Source organism: Phycodurus eques, chromosome 8 (genome assembly GCF_024500275.1).
Source record: "Phycodurus eques isolate BA_2022a chromosome 8, UOR_Pequ_1.1, whole genome shotgun sequence".
NCBI lineage: Eukaryota > Metazoa > Chordata > Actinopteri > Syngnathiformes > Syngnathidae > Phycodurus > Phycodurus eques.
Window position 1 is genome coordinate 4,803,194 of NC_084532.1, and position 16,103 is coordinate 4,819,296.

Sequence of the window (16,103 nt, forward strand, 5' to 3'; positions counted from 1 at the left end):
CATTCTCACCTGATTCTTCAAAATCTTTGTGAAGATGCCCCCATGTTTCTGTGATTCTCTCCAGACTCTCCTCCATGGCTTGAATGTCCATATATGGACAGTTGCATTGTGGGAACTTGGCGTCACAGCTGCACCAGCAGTCATTATCCTTGCAGAGAAACTCCCCTTCTCCATTACAGGCGATGTAGCTTAGAGCCGCTTGCACAAAACCTTCTCTCAAGTAGTCTGGAAGGATGATTTGCAAACCTGGGAAACCAAACTTGGTTTAGTACAATTTGAAAGTCATCCTAAGTTTTGTGAGCTCTCTCAAGGTACTCTGATTTTCTTTCACAGTCAACAGTGGTATATAGAAAATTGATGGCTGGATGTTCATTAGTGATGGTGTAATACTTAATCTATAAACATGTTCAGTCATCTGCACATACAGTATTACAGTGAAACCCTAAAAGTCAAAAACCCTTGCAGGTGAACAGTTTGACCCACATTTTGAGAGATAACATGCCTCTCAAGTTGGACACAACTTGAACAACTGCCATGCATTACAGCCTAATAACTCTACCGTCTGTGGTTTGATTTTTGTTGTTATGTGGCTTTTTTTCTTCTTCTTGACGCCATGCGAGTCCTGATGCTACATCGGAACTCAATTTAGAAAGCATCAAAGGACCAATGCATGCATTCTATTATATTTGGTTTTTGCTTTTTGTGGTAAAAAATGTGAGAAGAACAATAAACATTGTTTCAGGGGTTCTATTTTCCTTGACAGCGCATCTGCGGTGGGGTGCAAATGCAGACGGATTTGCCATTTTTGCAGAGAGGTCTGCGCCAAGATGGGCATTCCGGCGCAGCAAGGGTGTGTCCTTCGAGATGCTCCTGGCAGAAGGAGTATTTGGTGGTAGGAAGTGGCTCTAAACTTATGCCTGCTCCGACCACATCTAAATCTTGGTGCAAAGTAGACCGCTGGTTTCAGAAGATTTTGATGAATTTGATCGGGGAACAGACATACAGATACTGAGGTCTGCGGACATATTTAAGTCACCAACTGTCATCACTTACTCCTTCTGTATTTAATAAAAACACCCACTCACATTGTCTGTTCCCACACTGGCCAAGAGTAGTGACAATGCTCAACTCATGCAATCTGCAATCACGCATCATCCCTACAGACATGTCTCCGCCGAGACTGTCATTGCACCACTTTTAAAGGGAATGAGAGGAGCCGCCTTGATTGGCGACAAATTAAGTTTTCTGTAAACACACCAACAGTGCCGCAGGCCGCCAACTGTTCTATCCCATCCGCTGGGCTGCGCTGGTCTACGAAATGACCAACAATGGTCTCACGTGCCCCTGGTGTACAGTTGCGCTGCCCGCCATGCAGAATTTACAGCAGTTATGAAAATAGATCAGAGAACTGATTGTGTTCAACTTTGGAGGCTCCACTGTACTGATATTACATTGTAGTGGGGACATCTTTCCCATGCTTGCATATCATACCTGTGAGTGAATGTGTTTTGCGTGTTGTAATGCAAACACACACAATACTCAGGAGAGAGAAAAATGAATTTCCTCTCCGGGATGAAAATTAATAATAAAAAAATTATCATTATAAATGTGTAGAAACGAAACTAACCTTGCAGCTGGACCTTGTTTTCAGGGCTCTGAACCAGTACTGAGCTAACAGAGTCAAGGTTGTCATAGTTACTGCATCCAAGGGGGCCAGTGCGAGTTTCGGTCACCTGGGCAACAAGAAAAATAGAAGACCTCACTGTAAAATTTAGCCCAGCATTCTCTTAACAACAAAGTTAATATAGGGATAGTGGTACTATCAAGGATACATAGAGCAAAAAAATAAAAAACCTTGCTTTTAAAACCATTTGCGTCACAAATCTTCCATTAATGTGTTATGCTTTCTCTTTTCCAGAAACTACACATCAGTGGCTTAAAAGGGTGTTACAGTAATTGGGGACACGTGGACCATTTCAACCTGACAATGTTACTTTTGATATGAGGAACACAAAAAGTTTCAACGTTGTATTTTGTTTCAATAAAGTAGTATTATTTATCAGTTGTCCCTATGAATGTGCAGAAAAAATATGAACACGGTAATTAAGACTTTGTAAAATGTAGCTAAATGTAATGTGTGTTAAAATCACACAATTTTCCCTTTTGTCTGATTGATGATGTTTCACTTAGCACAAAGCAGTTTTAGCACAGCATCCTGTTTTACTTCATTTGCAAGGAGATAGCTTATTATTTATATTACATGGTGCGGCACACCTAAGCGATTCTCATTTTTCTTCCTTTGTGGGTGGAGACACCATATTTTGTTCAGCCACTTGTCCTGAACATTCTTGTCATTTGCCAGTTGGTGTAATATGACAGATGGATGGGGTAAAACAACGAGAGTTAGTCAATCAGTAACCATAATAAATTTGCTGACGACCTTTCAAACTCAAATGAGTCACAAGAATAGAAACACTGCATGGAGTTTGCTAATCAAAGGTACGGGTCCAATAAATAGAAAATCATTCACGAGATAAAGAAAGGGGGGGTCGAATGTGGGTAGGGTGGGGGTAGACATAATTTGACTGCAATTCTTCTCCAATAATATTTCTATCACATCATAAATCCCCTACCTCTTTCGTGATGAATTTTATTGCTGACATCAATGTGAGGAAATGAGATACAGCACTGGCATTCAGAGTCCATGAATATTGAAAGCATATAAGGTATTATTTGATAAGCCTATTGATATAGCATATGGAAAAAAACAGTGATGAGCAGAGCATTCAATTTCCGGTTTGCATCACAGTTGCTATTATATTAGAAATACTAGATATAACAATATTGGCCCTATGTATCTAAACACATGGCTGTATGGAGGTATGAACGCTGTGGGAAATTGTGTCTGTGCTGTATTCTTATCAAAGTGCTATTGCGCTTGAAGTAGTCGGCACATTCTTCGAAATTAAAGTGAACACTAGCTGGGATTGGCTCCAGCACTCCCGCGACCCTAGTGAGGATAAGCGGCTCAGAAAATGGATGGATGGATGGACGGAAGCAGTACAACAAGACAAAGTGGAAAACATAATTGTGAGAGTAAAATATTATTTTAATGAGATACTGACAGTCTGACAAATTACCAACACAAGCAAAATAGCCCACTGAAGCATATGTGATTTTGATTCATGTTAAATCTTAAAGCAATTAATCAAGTTACATTTTCACATTACCACGCATTTGTGATTCACTGAAGTGAATGTTAAATGTGCTTCAAGCACTTCAAGTGTGTTCAAGAGGTATGGATCCAGCCTAAAGAGCACTTCAGTTATGTTTACTAGAGAAAAGGTCACACAATTGACTGATGATTACGAGCCAACATCTCAGATATATTGGAAACGTTTTTTCAAAGTGGGTTTACCGAAGCATATCCTTCTCTTATCATGCAGAAACATAATTTTTTTTTAGCACTGTCTGACAACGTATGCATATAATTTTAATATAAAGGTGTTTGAATAATCATAAACACAACAGCCTATTTACTTTTGCAAACTACAGATTTCTGACCACATCAAAGCTAAAAAACCAGCAAAGACCCAGTCTTACTAACACGGTCAACAGTTTTATGCTTATTGGATTGTACGATGTTAGTTGAAGCCATCAAATTAATATTTCATTCTGACCAACCAAATTGCTTGTGACATACACAGAAGGAAGCAGAGTATTTATTTATTTATTTATTTTTTTGATTGATTGATTCGATAGCTACCCATATTATCCATCCATTTTCTTTTACCGCTTATCCTCACAAGGGTCGCGGGCTGCTGGAGCCTATCCCAGCTGTCTTCGGTCAGGAGGCAGTGTACACCCTGAACCGGTCGCCAGCCAATCGCAGGATACCCATATTAGTGTCAACATTATTTTCATTGCAGATTTAATTAAGTATTTTTAATGACTTGGGATTCCTGTATTTCTGATTACTTAACACATTTTAGTTGCAGCAACCCAAATATGCTTCTGAATGCTCTCTGCCACTCATTCTTTGGGGATTAACAACAAACCATGCAACACGTTCATTAAAACACACACACACACCCATTAGACACACATACCGTACACAGTGGCGTCATAGTCAGACAATAAACCATCAAATTACGATGATTCCTGAACTTGTTTCCTTTGTCTGCAATATATTTTCTTTCAGACAAATATATTTTATTCCACTCATGTAAAAAATGGTGCTGGAAAATGAGGTTTAAATCAAATTTGTTGTCTCTCTACTAGTTCAGACAGCAACCTTCTAGTCTAAGAACTACATGTATATGTTCGCCACCATGAGATGATACAACAGAGTCAATACACAAGATCATAATATGAAATAATGCTTCGTGCTGATTTGGAGTTCATCTTTCATAGTATACATCACTGTGTGTGCAACCCCAATTCCAATGAAGTTGGAACGTTGTGTTAAACATAAATAAAAACAGAATACAATGATTTGCAAATCATGTTCGACCTATATTTAATTGAATACACTACAAAGATAAGATACAAGATATCTAATGTTCAAAGTGATAAACTTTATTGTTTTTAGCAAATAATCTTTAACTTAGAATTTCATGGCTGCAACACGTTCCAAAAAAGCTGGGACAGGTGCAGGTTTACTACTGTGTTACATCACCTTTTCTTTGAACAACATTCAATAAACGTTTGGGAACTGAGGACACTAATTGTTGAAGCTTTGCAGGTGTAATTCTTTCCCATTCTTGCTTGACGTACAGCTCCAGCTGTTCAACAGTCCGGGGTCTCCGTTGTCGTGTTTTATGCTTCATAATGTGCCACACATTTTCAATGAGAGACAGGTCTGGATTGCATGCAGGCCAGTCTAGTACCCGCACTCTTTTACTACAAAGCCACGCTGTTGTAACACGTGCAGAATGTGGTTTGGCATTGTCAGAATCACCGACAATCCTTTCAGCAGTTTTGATTGTCTGTTGCAGTTTGTCCTTTTTTGTAGCAGCACCAAACCAGACTGTGATGGAAGAACACAGGACTGATTTGATGACCGCTATGTAGAACTGCCTCAGCAGCTCCAGTGGCAGGCCGTGTTTTCTCAGAAGCCGCAGGAAGTACATTCTCTGCTGGGCCTTTTTGAGGACGGAGTTGATGTTGATCGCCCACTTCAGGTCCTGAAAGACTGTAATTCCCAGGAACTTAAAGGTCTTGACCGTTGACACAAGGCAGCTGGACAGCGTGAGGGGCAGCTGTGGCGAAGGATGCCTCCTGAAGTCCATGATCATCTCTACAGTCTTGAGCGTGTTCAGCTCCAGCCGGTCCACTTCCTCTTGATATGCAGACTCGTCACCGTCCTTCATGAGGCAAACTTCAGAAGTTTGACAGCTGGGTGCGTTGAGGTGCAGTTGTTCATGTAGAGAGAGAACAGCAGCGGAGAGAGGACATAACCTTGGGGCGCCCCAGTGCTGATGCTGCATGTGGATGAGGTGGCCTCCCCCAGCCTCACCTGCTGTGTCCTGCTCGTCAGGAAGCTGTAAATCAACTGGCTGATGGCAGGTGAGACGCTGAGCTGGAGAAGCTTGGAGAAAAGGAGTTCAGGGATGATGCTGTTGAACGCTGAGCTGATGTCCACGAACAGGATCCTCACGTAGGTCCCTGCACTGTCGAGGTGTTCTAGGATGAAGTGCAGTCCCATGTTGACTGCATCATCCGCAGACCTGGTCACTCGGTAGGCAAACTGCAGGGGGTCCAGCAGGGGACCTGTGACGCTCTTGAGGTGGTCCAGCACGAGACGTTCAAAGGACTTCATGACCACAGATGTCAAAGCGACAGGCCTCTAGTCATTGTGTTCCTGAGTCCATGTGGTGATATCCTTTATACATTGATGTTGGTTTTTGATGCAGTGCCACCTGAGGTATCGAAGGTCACGGGCATTCAATGTTGGTTTTTCGACCATCCCGCTTGCATGCAGTGATTTGTCCAGATTCTCTGAACCTTTTGATGATATTATGGACCGTAGATGATGAAATCCCTTAAATTTCTTGCAATTGTACGTTGAGGAACATTGTCCTTAAACTGTTCAACTATTTTCTCACGCACTTGTTCACAAAGAGGTGAACCTCGCCCCATCTTTGCTTGTGAATGACTGAGCAATTCAGGGATGCTCCTTTAAAACCCAATCGTGGCACCCACCAGTTCCCAATTAGCCTGTTCACCTGTGGGATGTTCCAAACAGGTGTTTGATGAGCATTCCTCAACTTTCTCAGTCTTTTTTGCCACCATGTTTAAACATTATATATATATCTTGTCTTTGTAGTGTATATAATTAAATATAGGTTGAACGTGATTTGCAAATCATTATATGCTGTTTTTATTTATGTTTAACACAACGTCCCAACTTCATTGGAATTGGGGTTGTAGATGGTCAATCAAATGTGTACTGTGTGAGGCAAAGGAATTGTACTGTGTGAGGCAAAGGAATTGTCAAATCATAACATAAACAAATTAATTCACTATATACATTAATTAGTTCAATTTCTGTGCCGCTTATCTGGAGCCTATCCCAGCTATCTTTGGGCGAGAGGTGGGGTACACCCTGAACTGGTCGCCAGCCAATCTCAAGATATACAGTGCCATTAAAAAGTATTGGCGTCCCTCCTCAAATTCTTATATTTTTGCATAGTTTCCCATCTTTATTGTTAAAGATCAACAAACAAAAGTAAATCTCAGACAAAGATGACCCAAGTAAACATAAAATAGTGTTTTCAAATGGTGATTTTATTTATTAAGGGAAAGAAAAATATTCAAAGCTACCTGGCCCAAGGTGAAAAAGTAATATCCCACCTTGTTAAATCATGAATTCACTTTGGGTAATCCAATTTTTTGGTTCATTTTCACTGATCACATTGATGTCTGAATACCTCAAGACCTGTTCAATCAAGAAATCACTTAAAAAGTGCCTGTCTGACAAAATGGTCTGCCAAAAGATCTCAAAAAGCTGCAACACAGCACACACAAATAAACAGATGAGAAATAAAGTAATTGACATCAATCAGTCTGGAAAGGGTAACAAAGCCATTTCACAAACTTTAGGATTTTAGTGAACCACGGTGATATTTATTATCCTCAAATGGCGAAAATATGGAATAGGATATATACTGTACTATAATATTCTGTATATACTATGTATACTGTATGTGTGTGTGCATGTGTGTAGGTGTGTGTGTGTGTCCCCGAGGACTAAAGTCATTTTACAGTATGTCATCCAAACAAACCAATCCATTCCAAGAAGAGCCTGGTAAGGTCCCAGATTTCTACAATCATTCTTCAGCCACAACCAATAACAGTAATAGGCTTTTACTGCAAAATGAGCTTCAATTTCACCTTTGCATGCTGACAGCAGGGCGGGGGGGCTGTGGTTTGCCTCTTTCCTTCCCTCCTCAACTTGTTTGATTTCAAATCATGCAGAGAGTGCTTAGAGGGATCCGTTCTGCTACTGTATGGGTCACTGCCCCATGGAAATGATACACAGAGTGGGGGAATTATTCTCCTTTGACTCGTTTCTAAAAGTGATGGAGGTGAATCTCCTTCTCGCGCTCTTTGCACTTCTCGCCTGTCAGTTATGCCAGATGACTGCCTTTCGAGCATGAAAAAACACTCTCCGCCGGTTCCAGTCTGACGCTACAAAAACGAACACAGTATCTGCTTTAGCTCCTCAGATGTGCCCACCAAGAAAGCAGCAAGAAATAGCCTACCATTGCCGCAGACACCTCTGACATTCTACAGAAAGGCTAATTTCAGGTTCCACTACAACAGCCACAAATCATACGCTGAATGTAGCTGTGTTTCAAGGAATAAAAAAGACAGAAATAAGGGTCAGCCTCTCCTCTGTCACCATAATTGCTCTGTGCTACCTGAAGGTGACAACCGGTGGCAGCAACCTGTCACTGGCACTGTTTCACAAGATTCATTTATCTTCTCCTCACCATATGTGCTCATCAGTGTTTCCTGCTGACTCAATGTGCTGCTGGAGATTAAATCTTATCATGAGCACACTGATAAAAAGCGTCATCTCCCTGCTGTCTTTCTTTTTACAACTACGAACAAATGAATTGTTAAGAGGAATTCCAGAAGCCACCATCCTTACTTTACTCCTCTTTTCTTTCCCCATAGTGGATTATGGTTCCAACATTAAACTTGCATTGTTCCTTTTAACAAATATTGACAATACCATGAGGAAGTAATGTTGCAAGACACGTATTGTACAACCTCAATTCAGAAAACCTCAATTCAGAAAGTGTGCTTTGATTTCACCCCAAAATGAAACATGTTTATGTGAAACTTGCGCTGGGTAGTTTCCATAACTCTCCGAATGGAAGGACAATGCCTGTGATCTTAGATTACATGCTTGCAACCAAAGCCAGACATTAACATTAAAAAAACACAGCAGTATCAAGCACAGTGTAGTATCCTACTGCATCTATTCTCCTTGATATCTTTTGCACATTGTGTGAAGATTAGTTAGTAAGTCAATATCAGGTTATTACATAGGTAAATGACATATCTTCCATAAAAATCCTCTATTGCTAACATTTATTACAGAGGGACAAATTCTGTAAATGTTTGCATGAATACTATTAGAAATGCAACTGATTCGATACATTTAAATAATCACAGAGTCTTGAGAGAACACACGTCATGGACCCAGTAACTGAGAGAAAAGCTTAGATGTAAATATGATCCAAAGCATTAGGAAAAAAAATAAAAATCTGTTGGTTATTATAAAGGATGTAAATTTACAACTGACAAGGAAGAGAAGAATACTGATGGAATGCTGTGTCACAATAAATGTTATCACTTTAAGGAAGATATTAGACACAGAAATGAAATAATCCATATCACAGCTTTTTGTGTCCCATGAACTATGTGCTTCCAGCAAAATAGTTTCTTTTTTGTTTTACCTTGATGGCAGTGGAGGCGATCTGGATGTGATGCAGTTTGCGCAGAGTGCTCTCCCTGTCAATGAAGTAGGAGGCGGCCAGCTGGTGCAGAGCTTCCAGAGTGACAGTCGATGAATTACTCGAGTAATCGCTCACCTCTCCTTTCTTACTGAGTTTTCTTTTGTCAACAAATATAGTTAAGGCTTCTTCCCCTGCACAAAAAACAATAAGAATTTGTAAAGGTATTGTAATTTGTGAGGAATATGCACACCATCTATTGCCATTAACCTTCAAGCTTTATTCTGGATGATATAAACACCAAAGAATGATCTGAAAGTGAGTTTTGATTTCAGTTTTAATCTTTGGTGTAACATACATAAATGTTATCAGCTTGTAATTGGCTCACTTGCTACCAACAAAGTGTTCGAGTTCCATTCTTTAGCTGATTAGGATTTGTTTTTGTCATTATCATTTCTTCTAATTGACTCCAAGTCCCGCAATACACTGCAATAGCCAATACATTCCCTTCAAGGGTATTGGAACAGGGAGGCCAATTCTTTTACATTAGCTTTAGACTGCTGCATGGTGAAGGATGTCCCTATCAGATTGGTTGTTCTTTATAATGTCAGAAAATGTTTTTCTTGTACACCGAAAAAAGTCATCTTGAGCGTAATGTAATGTAAACAATGAAAATATTATTTTGGAGTCTTACACAGATAAATCTAATTTAGAACTCATTTTCCTTCTTTTGAAACAAGAAATTGTGGATTGTATTCTTAACAAGACCTATTTACGTAGTCTCAGCGGGTCATGATAAATACAGCCCTACTACGCATATGATGCTTGTGCAGTATTTGCTAAGAAGTGGGAGGGGTCACAGGTTATCACGGCCGTTGCATGATGGGATTTGTAATGTTTCTTGTCTCATGATATCTTTATTTGCACCGTCTTATACCTTTGGTTTAAGTGAGCTGGGCGGTGGCCGAAGGCGGGGACCTTGGCGATCCGATCCCCGGCTACAGAAGCTGGCTCTAGGGACGTGGAATGTCACCTCTCTGGCAGGGAAGGAGCCCGAGCTGGTGTGTGAGGTCGAGACGTTCCGACTAGATATAGTCGGACTCGCCTCCACACCAGTTCCCACACCTGGGAACGTCTGGCAGAATCCCCTGTCAGAAGGAGTTTTAACTCCCACCTCCGACAGAACTTTGCTCATGTTCCGGGGGAGGCGGGGGACATCGAGTCCGAGTGGACCATGTTCCACGCCTCCATTGCTGAGGCGGCAGACTGGAGCTGTGGCCGTAAGGTGGTCGGTGCCTGTCGTGGCGGCTATCCCCGAACCCGTTGGTGGACACCAAGGGTGAGGGATACCTTCAAGCTGAAGAAGGAGTCCTATTGGGCCTTTTTGGCCTGTGGGACTCCTGAGGCAGCTGATGGGTACCGGCTGGCCAAGCGGAATGCAGCTCTGGTGGTCGCTGAAGCAAAAAGGTGAGGCCATGGAGAAAGACTTCCTGACGGCTTCGAGGAAATTCTGGTCCACCATCCGACGTCTCAGGAGAGGAAAGCAGTGCACCACCAACACTGTGTATAGTGGGGATGGGGCGCTGCTGACCTCGACTCGGAACGTTGTGAGTCGGTGGGGAGAATACTTTGAAGACCTCCTCAATTCCACCGACACGCCTTCCCATGAGGAAGCAGAGTGTGGGTTCTTTGAGACGGGCTCTCCTATCTCTGGGTTTGAGGTCACCGAGGTAGTTAAAAAGCTCCTCGGTGGCAGGGCCCCGGGGGTGGATGAGATTCGCCCGGAGTTCCTAAAGGCTCTGGATGTTGTGGGGCTGTTTATTTTGACAATGTGTACTCAAATAAATGAAAAATCAGCTGAAAAATGGCTGTTTGAAAACAACATATTCCAATATAAGGATGAAAACTTTCTTTAGCTTCAAACTCATTTCAACATGTCATAGATATTATTATGAGCATGATTGTTTTAATAATGTACTAATTGCAAGGTAAATTATGCTTAATATACTGATTGGGGAGTGAGATCCTTGATTTGCTGTTCATAAGTGTTGATCACAGAATGCAGTACCTGCAGTACTGCCTTTACTTTGAGTGTCCTAAAGCCACTGCACCTCATATCTCTCATCATAATGCAGTGTTAATGCACAGGGGTAATGTTTCTTCCCCCTGCATTTCTGCCTCGGCTTCTGAAGGGCACCCTCTTCATGTGACAATCTAGTCATTATTTTCATTAGTTCATTTTTTAAATTTTTTTTATGCGGAGGCTATCCATTTGGAGCCACACAGGCTTATATCTGGCAACAGTCCAATGCAAACTCCTTACTCTCCTCATTTCATACCACTAAGTACTGGCCAAGAGCCAGGGAGCTTAGGCGGCTGGTCAAGCTGCATTGTATATACATCCACTAACAATGGTAACCATGTTAACGTGAAAAGCCATGTCTAAAGTAATTGACAAGTGTTCCCCTGCAAACCAAATCTGTTTTGCAAAATTTGTTTGATTCTCTGTAGCATCTTAAATGAGGATTTTACTGCAAGTACCTTAGCTTGAGTGAGTTGTCATCTATTCAACATTCAGCAGAAAACCAAAATTGGATGGCAAGGAATGGTGAGTTAAGAGCACTCAGTCTTTACGTGTATTCATACGTACCATTGGCGCATTATTCCGCTGAGATGTTTCTTTGAGTAGCTTACTATGATCATTTCTGCTATGTCTGCCTGGTTTGTTTTTGTAAAATCAGTGCTCCGAACGTTTACAGGCGTGATATGATGTGTTTTTCCACAAATAACCAGTTCTCAGGTGTCTTCATCATATGTACTTAACATGTTTTGTTCAAAATACCCCAAGGACAAGAATAGTAGACAGTCCACTTTTCACCCTCTTTTTTTATAGCCCTGTTCAAATCAGTTTGTTTTGAGGTGGATGTTTCATGCAAGTGAACCACTGTTCACACCATCCTCCTTTACTGTGGATTGTGCTAACATGACCATGGCTTTGAAAAAATTGTGAAAAGGGCACCCAAGATCCCATATAGACAGTAAAAGCTTTGATTGGATTGTTAATTAGGGGGCTGATTAGAAACATCACAGTCAGTCAGTTTATATGTTTCCTTAATTACATGGAGAATACCTATATTAGTATAATTTCGGGAACTGAAAAATGTTGACAAGGTTATCCACATAATGTCACAAATATGTAAATCATTATATTTCCTACAAAACAGTTCAGAAGATAATATGCAGAGATGTGTTTTTGATGTAATACAATAATATATAAACGTTTTTTTTTTTTTTTTTGCAAAGATGCCCCCGTCTCAAATATTAGCTTTCCTGTTAAACATTACGTAAATAAAGAAATGAATAAATAAATAAATAACATTGATTAAATGACAGCATATAATCCAAATGAGATTTTCTGTTTACCTCCAAGTGTAGCTGACAATAGGAAGTGAGTACCATATTTCTTGATCAGGTTATCAGTGATCATCTGCGTGCTGGGCCTGCGGCCAAGGAGTTGAATATTCCTCACGAACTCTGATGTCAAAGGTAACGGAGACTGTGAGAAATCTCTTCTTTCTGATGCCAAATTGTTCACCTTCCATCTTCCGAACTCCCTGGATATAAAAACAAATCAAACCACATGTTCACAATATTTATTGAACAGATATGTTAAAAATGTTTGGTACATAATTAAGTACTCGCCAAAGATTTAGATTCAATGGTATGTGCAGAAAATGTCAGTCAGGCCGAATCCACCCTAAAATGTGAGATTTGGTGCATTGAACTGATAACTTCAAAAGTCTCAGGTGCACATGTGTAAATTCACATTCCCCATGTGCATCAGTGGAAGTGGAATTAATGATGAGAAGGGTGTGGAAAATTTGTTGTGACACTGCATTTAGTATAAACTGCATTTACAAAATAAGGACGCTCTTCTACCATGCCAGTTACAGTATGTCTGGACTGAAGGAAAAGTGTATTGATGAGGGAACAATGAGGAACACAATGTTAAATGAAAGATAAAAATTCAGTATTGTTTTAAGTGGTGTTATGTCATAATAGAAATGTTCACTCATTACAAAGTTAATGTTTTCATTAATAGCCCCATCATGACAGACTTAACATATGCACAAGACACACTGGCTCTATAAAAGGTGCATTATGTGATGAGAGGACAAAAAGCAAAGTGGTTCTGCCTGTGACAGACTAATATGTTTGATCTGTCCAGGGCCCTCTTTTAGCAAGTGTGCGTAGGCCAGAAGTATTTTGTAAACTGCGCATACGAACATTTCCATGCAAAGTATGGAATTTATGAAGGTGGACTAGTATGTGGGGACGTACATGAATTTACACACAGCTCTGACTATGCGTACACACAAAACCTTGTGGTAGAACAGTGAAACTATACATAGAATGCACGAAGAGCATCAACATTGCCATCTGAGTGCACATCGAGTTCCTGTTGTCCCTGGGAGTTTTGGCTCCCGGGACATTTTAGCGGGAGATTGGCGACATATGCGGCATTTCGCAACCAACACTATAAACAGAATCATGCCGACAATGTTGGATTGAATTACTTTCCTGGCCCCAATTTATATTCTGTTGGTACACAGACATCACCATAAATCCAAAATTAAACAAGGGTTTCCAGTTGAAGCCATAGATTGCGCACACATTTCAATTTAAGCACATCACACACCAAATTCAGCTAGGTGAACAGGAAAGGGTTTAATTCAATCAATACACAAATAATCGCCTGGAGGAATGGGCATTTCATTCATTTATTCATTCTACAGAATAGCTCTGTGGGTGTATGAGCATCCAAGCAGGAGGACAGGACAGTCTAAAACACCTTACGTAAGCGTAAAAAAGCTTAACGTCGCTTAGTGTCAGAAAACTAGCATTGACCGTCACCAAAATGTATGTAAACGCCTTTATTTATGCACCCTTCCACCTCTGAAAATATCAGAACCATCGCACTAATATTTTGGATTTTATGGACATTATGCATTTTCTTCACTGGCGACGTTAAATCTTTTGCCACCAGGGGGCGAACTGCACTTCGTTACTCCTACACGATGTGCCCGAAGTTGTTTAACCATGTTAGTCACGCAACCTCCTTGACAAGATTATAATCTTATTGGTGGTGTTGCATGTAGCCGACTGTTCCTTTTCTTTAACGAAGTTAAGCCACACTTTCGATCGCTGCCTTGCACACGCAGCGACACACGCATTGAAATGACTTTTGTGTCAAATTAAATTTCCATCGCATATTACACCATTTTATTGATGTTTTACACATCGTACATATTTTCCACGCAACATTTCCATGACTTTTCCAAAACGTTTGAAATTTTTATTTTTCCATAAATTTTCAAGGACCTGGAAAATGCATTTTCAATTTCCATGACTTCTACAGGGTTTTCATGACCTTTTAAACCGTTTTATGAATATTTTGTTTGAGAACAATTACTCTTTTTCAAAGGCAGTGTTGTATTTATTATTGCATACACTGTTGTTTTTCCAGGTATACATTCACAATTGTAATCACAGCAGATTATGATTCTTGACAGGTGTACTCTGACCCTTATGTACTAACAATAATATTGTCTCTGGGTCCCTTGAAAGGTGGAACAGAGCCATGAAAAGGATTTCCCCCCTTCTCAAATTGTTTTTACATAGTGTCCCTATTTCAATAACCCAAGTAAATATAAAATGCAGTTTTTAAATGATTTAATTTATGCAGGATTTATATACACACACACACACATACACACACATATATATACAGTATGAGTGTCACAGCAAAGGGTCTGAATACTTATAGCTGTGTGATAGTTCAGTTTTTCGTTTTTAATGAATATGCAAAAAATTCAACAATTCTGTTTTTTTTCTGTCAATATGGGGTGCTGTGTGTACATTAATGAGGGAAAAATTGAACGTAAATGATTTTATCAAATGGCTGCAATATAACAGTGAAAAATCTAAGGGGTTCTGAATACTTTCCGTACCCACTGTACAGATCGGTTTTCCCTACCAATTTAGAGTCTTCAATTAACCTACCATCCATGTTTTGGGGATGTGGGATGAAACCGGAGTACTAGGCACGGGGAGAACATGCAGATTCCACACAGGCGAGGCAGGATTTTAACCCGGGTCCTCAGAACTGTGAAGTGGATGTGCTAATCAGTCTTCCACCGTGCTGCCTATATATATATATATATATATATATATATATATATATATATAAATATATATATATATATATATATATAGTGACGTGAAAAGTATTGGCCTCCTTCTCAAATGTTTAAGATCATCAAACAATTCTTTGTTAATTTTCACTGATCACACGCAAGCCTGATTACCGACAGACTTGTTCAATCCAGAAATCCCTTAAACAGAATCTGTCCCCACAAAATCAAGTCAGACAAAAGATCTAAAAAATCTGGAACCAAATGACATGATCCAAAGAAATTCCAGAACAGTTGAAAAATAAAATAATAGACATGTATCAGTCAGGAAAGTGTTACAAAAGCCATTTTTAAAGCCTTAGGATTCCAGTGAACCATAGGGAGAGCCATTATCCTCACATGGAGAAAACATGGAACAGTGGTGAACCTTCCCAGGACTGGCCTGCCAAAGACGATTACCCCAAGAGAACAGCAATGACTCATAAAGGACGCCACAAAGGAACTCTGGACAACTTCTAAAGAACTGCAGGCCTCCCTTGCCTCAGTTAAGGTCAGTGTTCATGACAGAGCAATAAGCAAGAGACTTGGAAAAAATAGCATCCATGGCAGAGTTCCACGGAAAAAAACACTGCTGACCAAAAAGAACATAAAGGCTCGTCTTACTTTTGCAAAAAACATCTGAATGATTCGCAAGATTTTTGGGAGAATATTATAAGGACTGATGAGATGACAATTGAGCTTTTTGGAAGGTGTGAGTCTTGTTACATAAGGCGTAAATGTAGCACAGAATTTCAGACAAAGAACATCATACCAACAGTCAAACATGGTTGTGGTAGTGTGATGGTCTTGGGCTGATTGTCTCCTTCAGGACCTGGACAACGTGCTGTGATTGTGGAACCATGAATTCTGTTTTTTCCTGATCCTGAATGAGAATGTTCAG

General features: G+C 40.3%; 1 protein-coding gene across 1 annotated transcript in view; it reads right to left on the reverse strand.

Annotated features, from left to right (window-relative positions):
• Nucleotides 1-16,103, reverse strand: part of brinp3a.2 (bone morphogenetic protein/retinoic acid inducible neural-specific 3a, tandem duplicate 2) — a 46,285-nt gene that overhangs the window by 13,671 nt on the left and 16,511 nt on the right. The window contains exons 2-5 of the mRNA XM_061683851.1: nt 12,393-12,583; nt 8,973-9,163; nt 1,628-1,733; nt 10-246 (exon numbers count right to left, since the gene is read on the reverse strand). Of these exons, the coding sequence (XP_061539835.1) occupies nt 10-246; nt 1,628-1,733; nt 8,973-9,163; nt 12,393-12,583 (725 nt within the window). The remainder of the gene's footprint in view (nt 1-9; nt 247-1,627; nt 1,734-8,972; nt 9,164-12,392; nt 12,584-16,103) is intronic.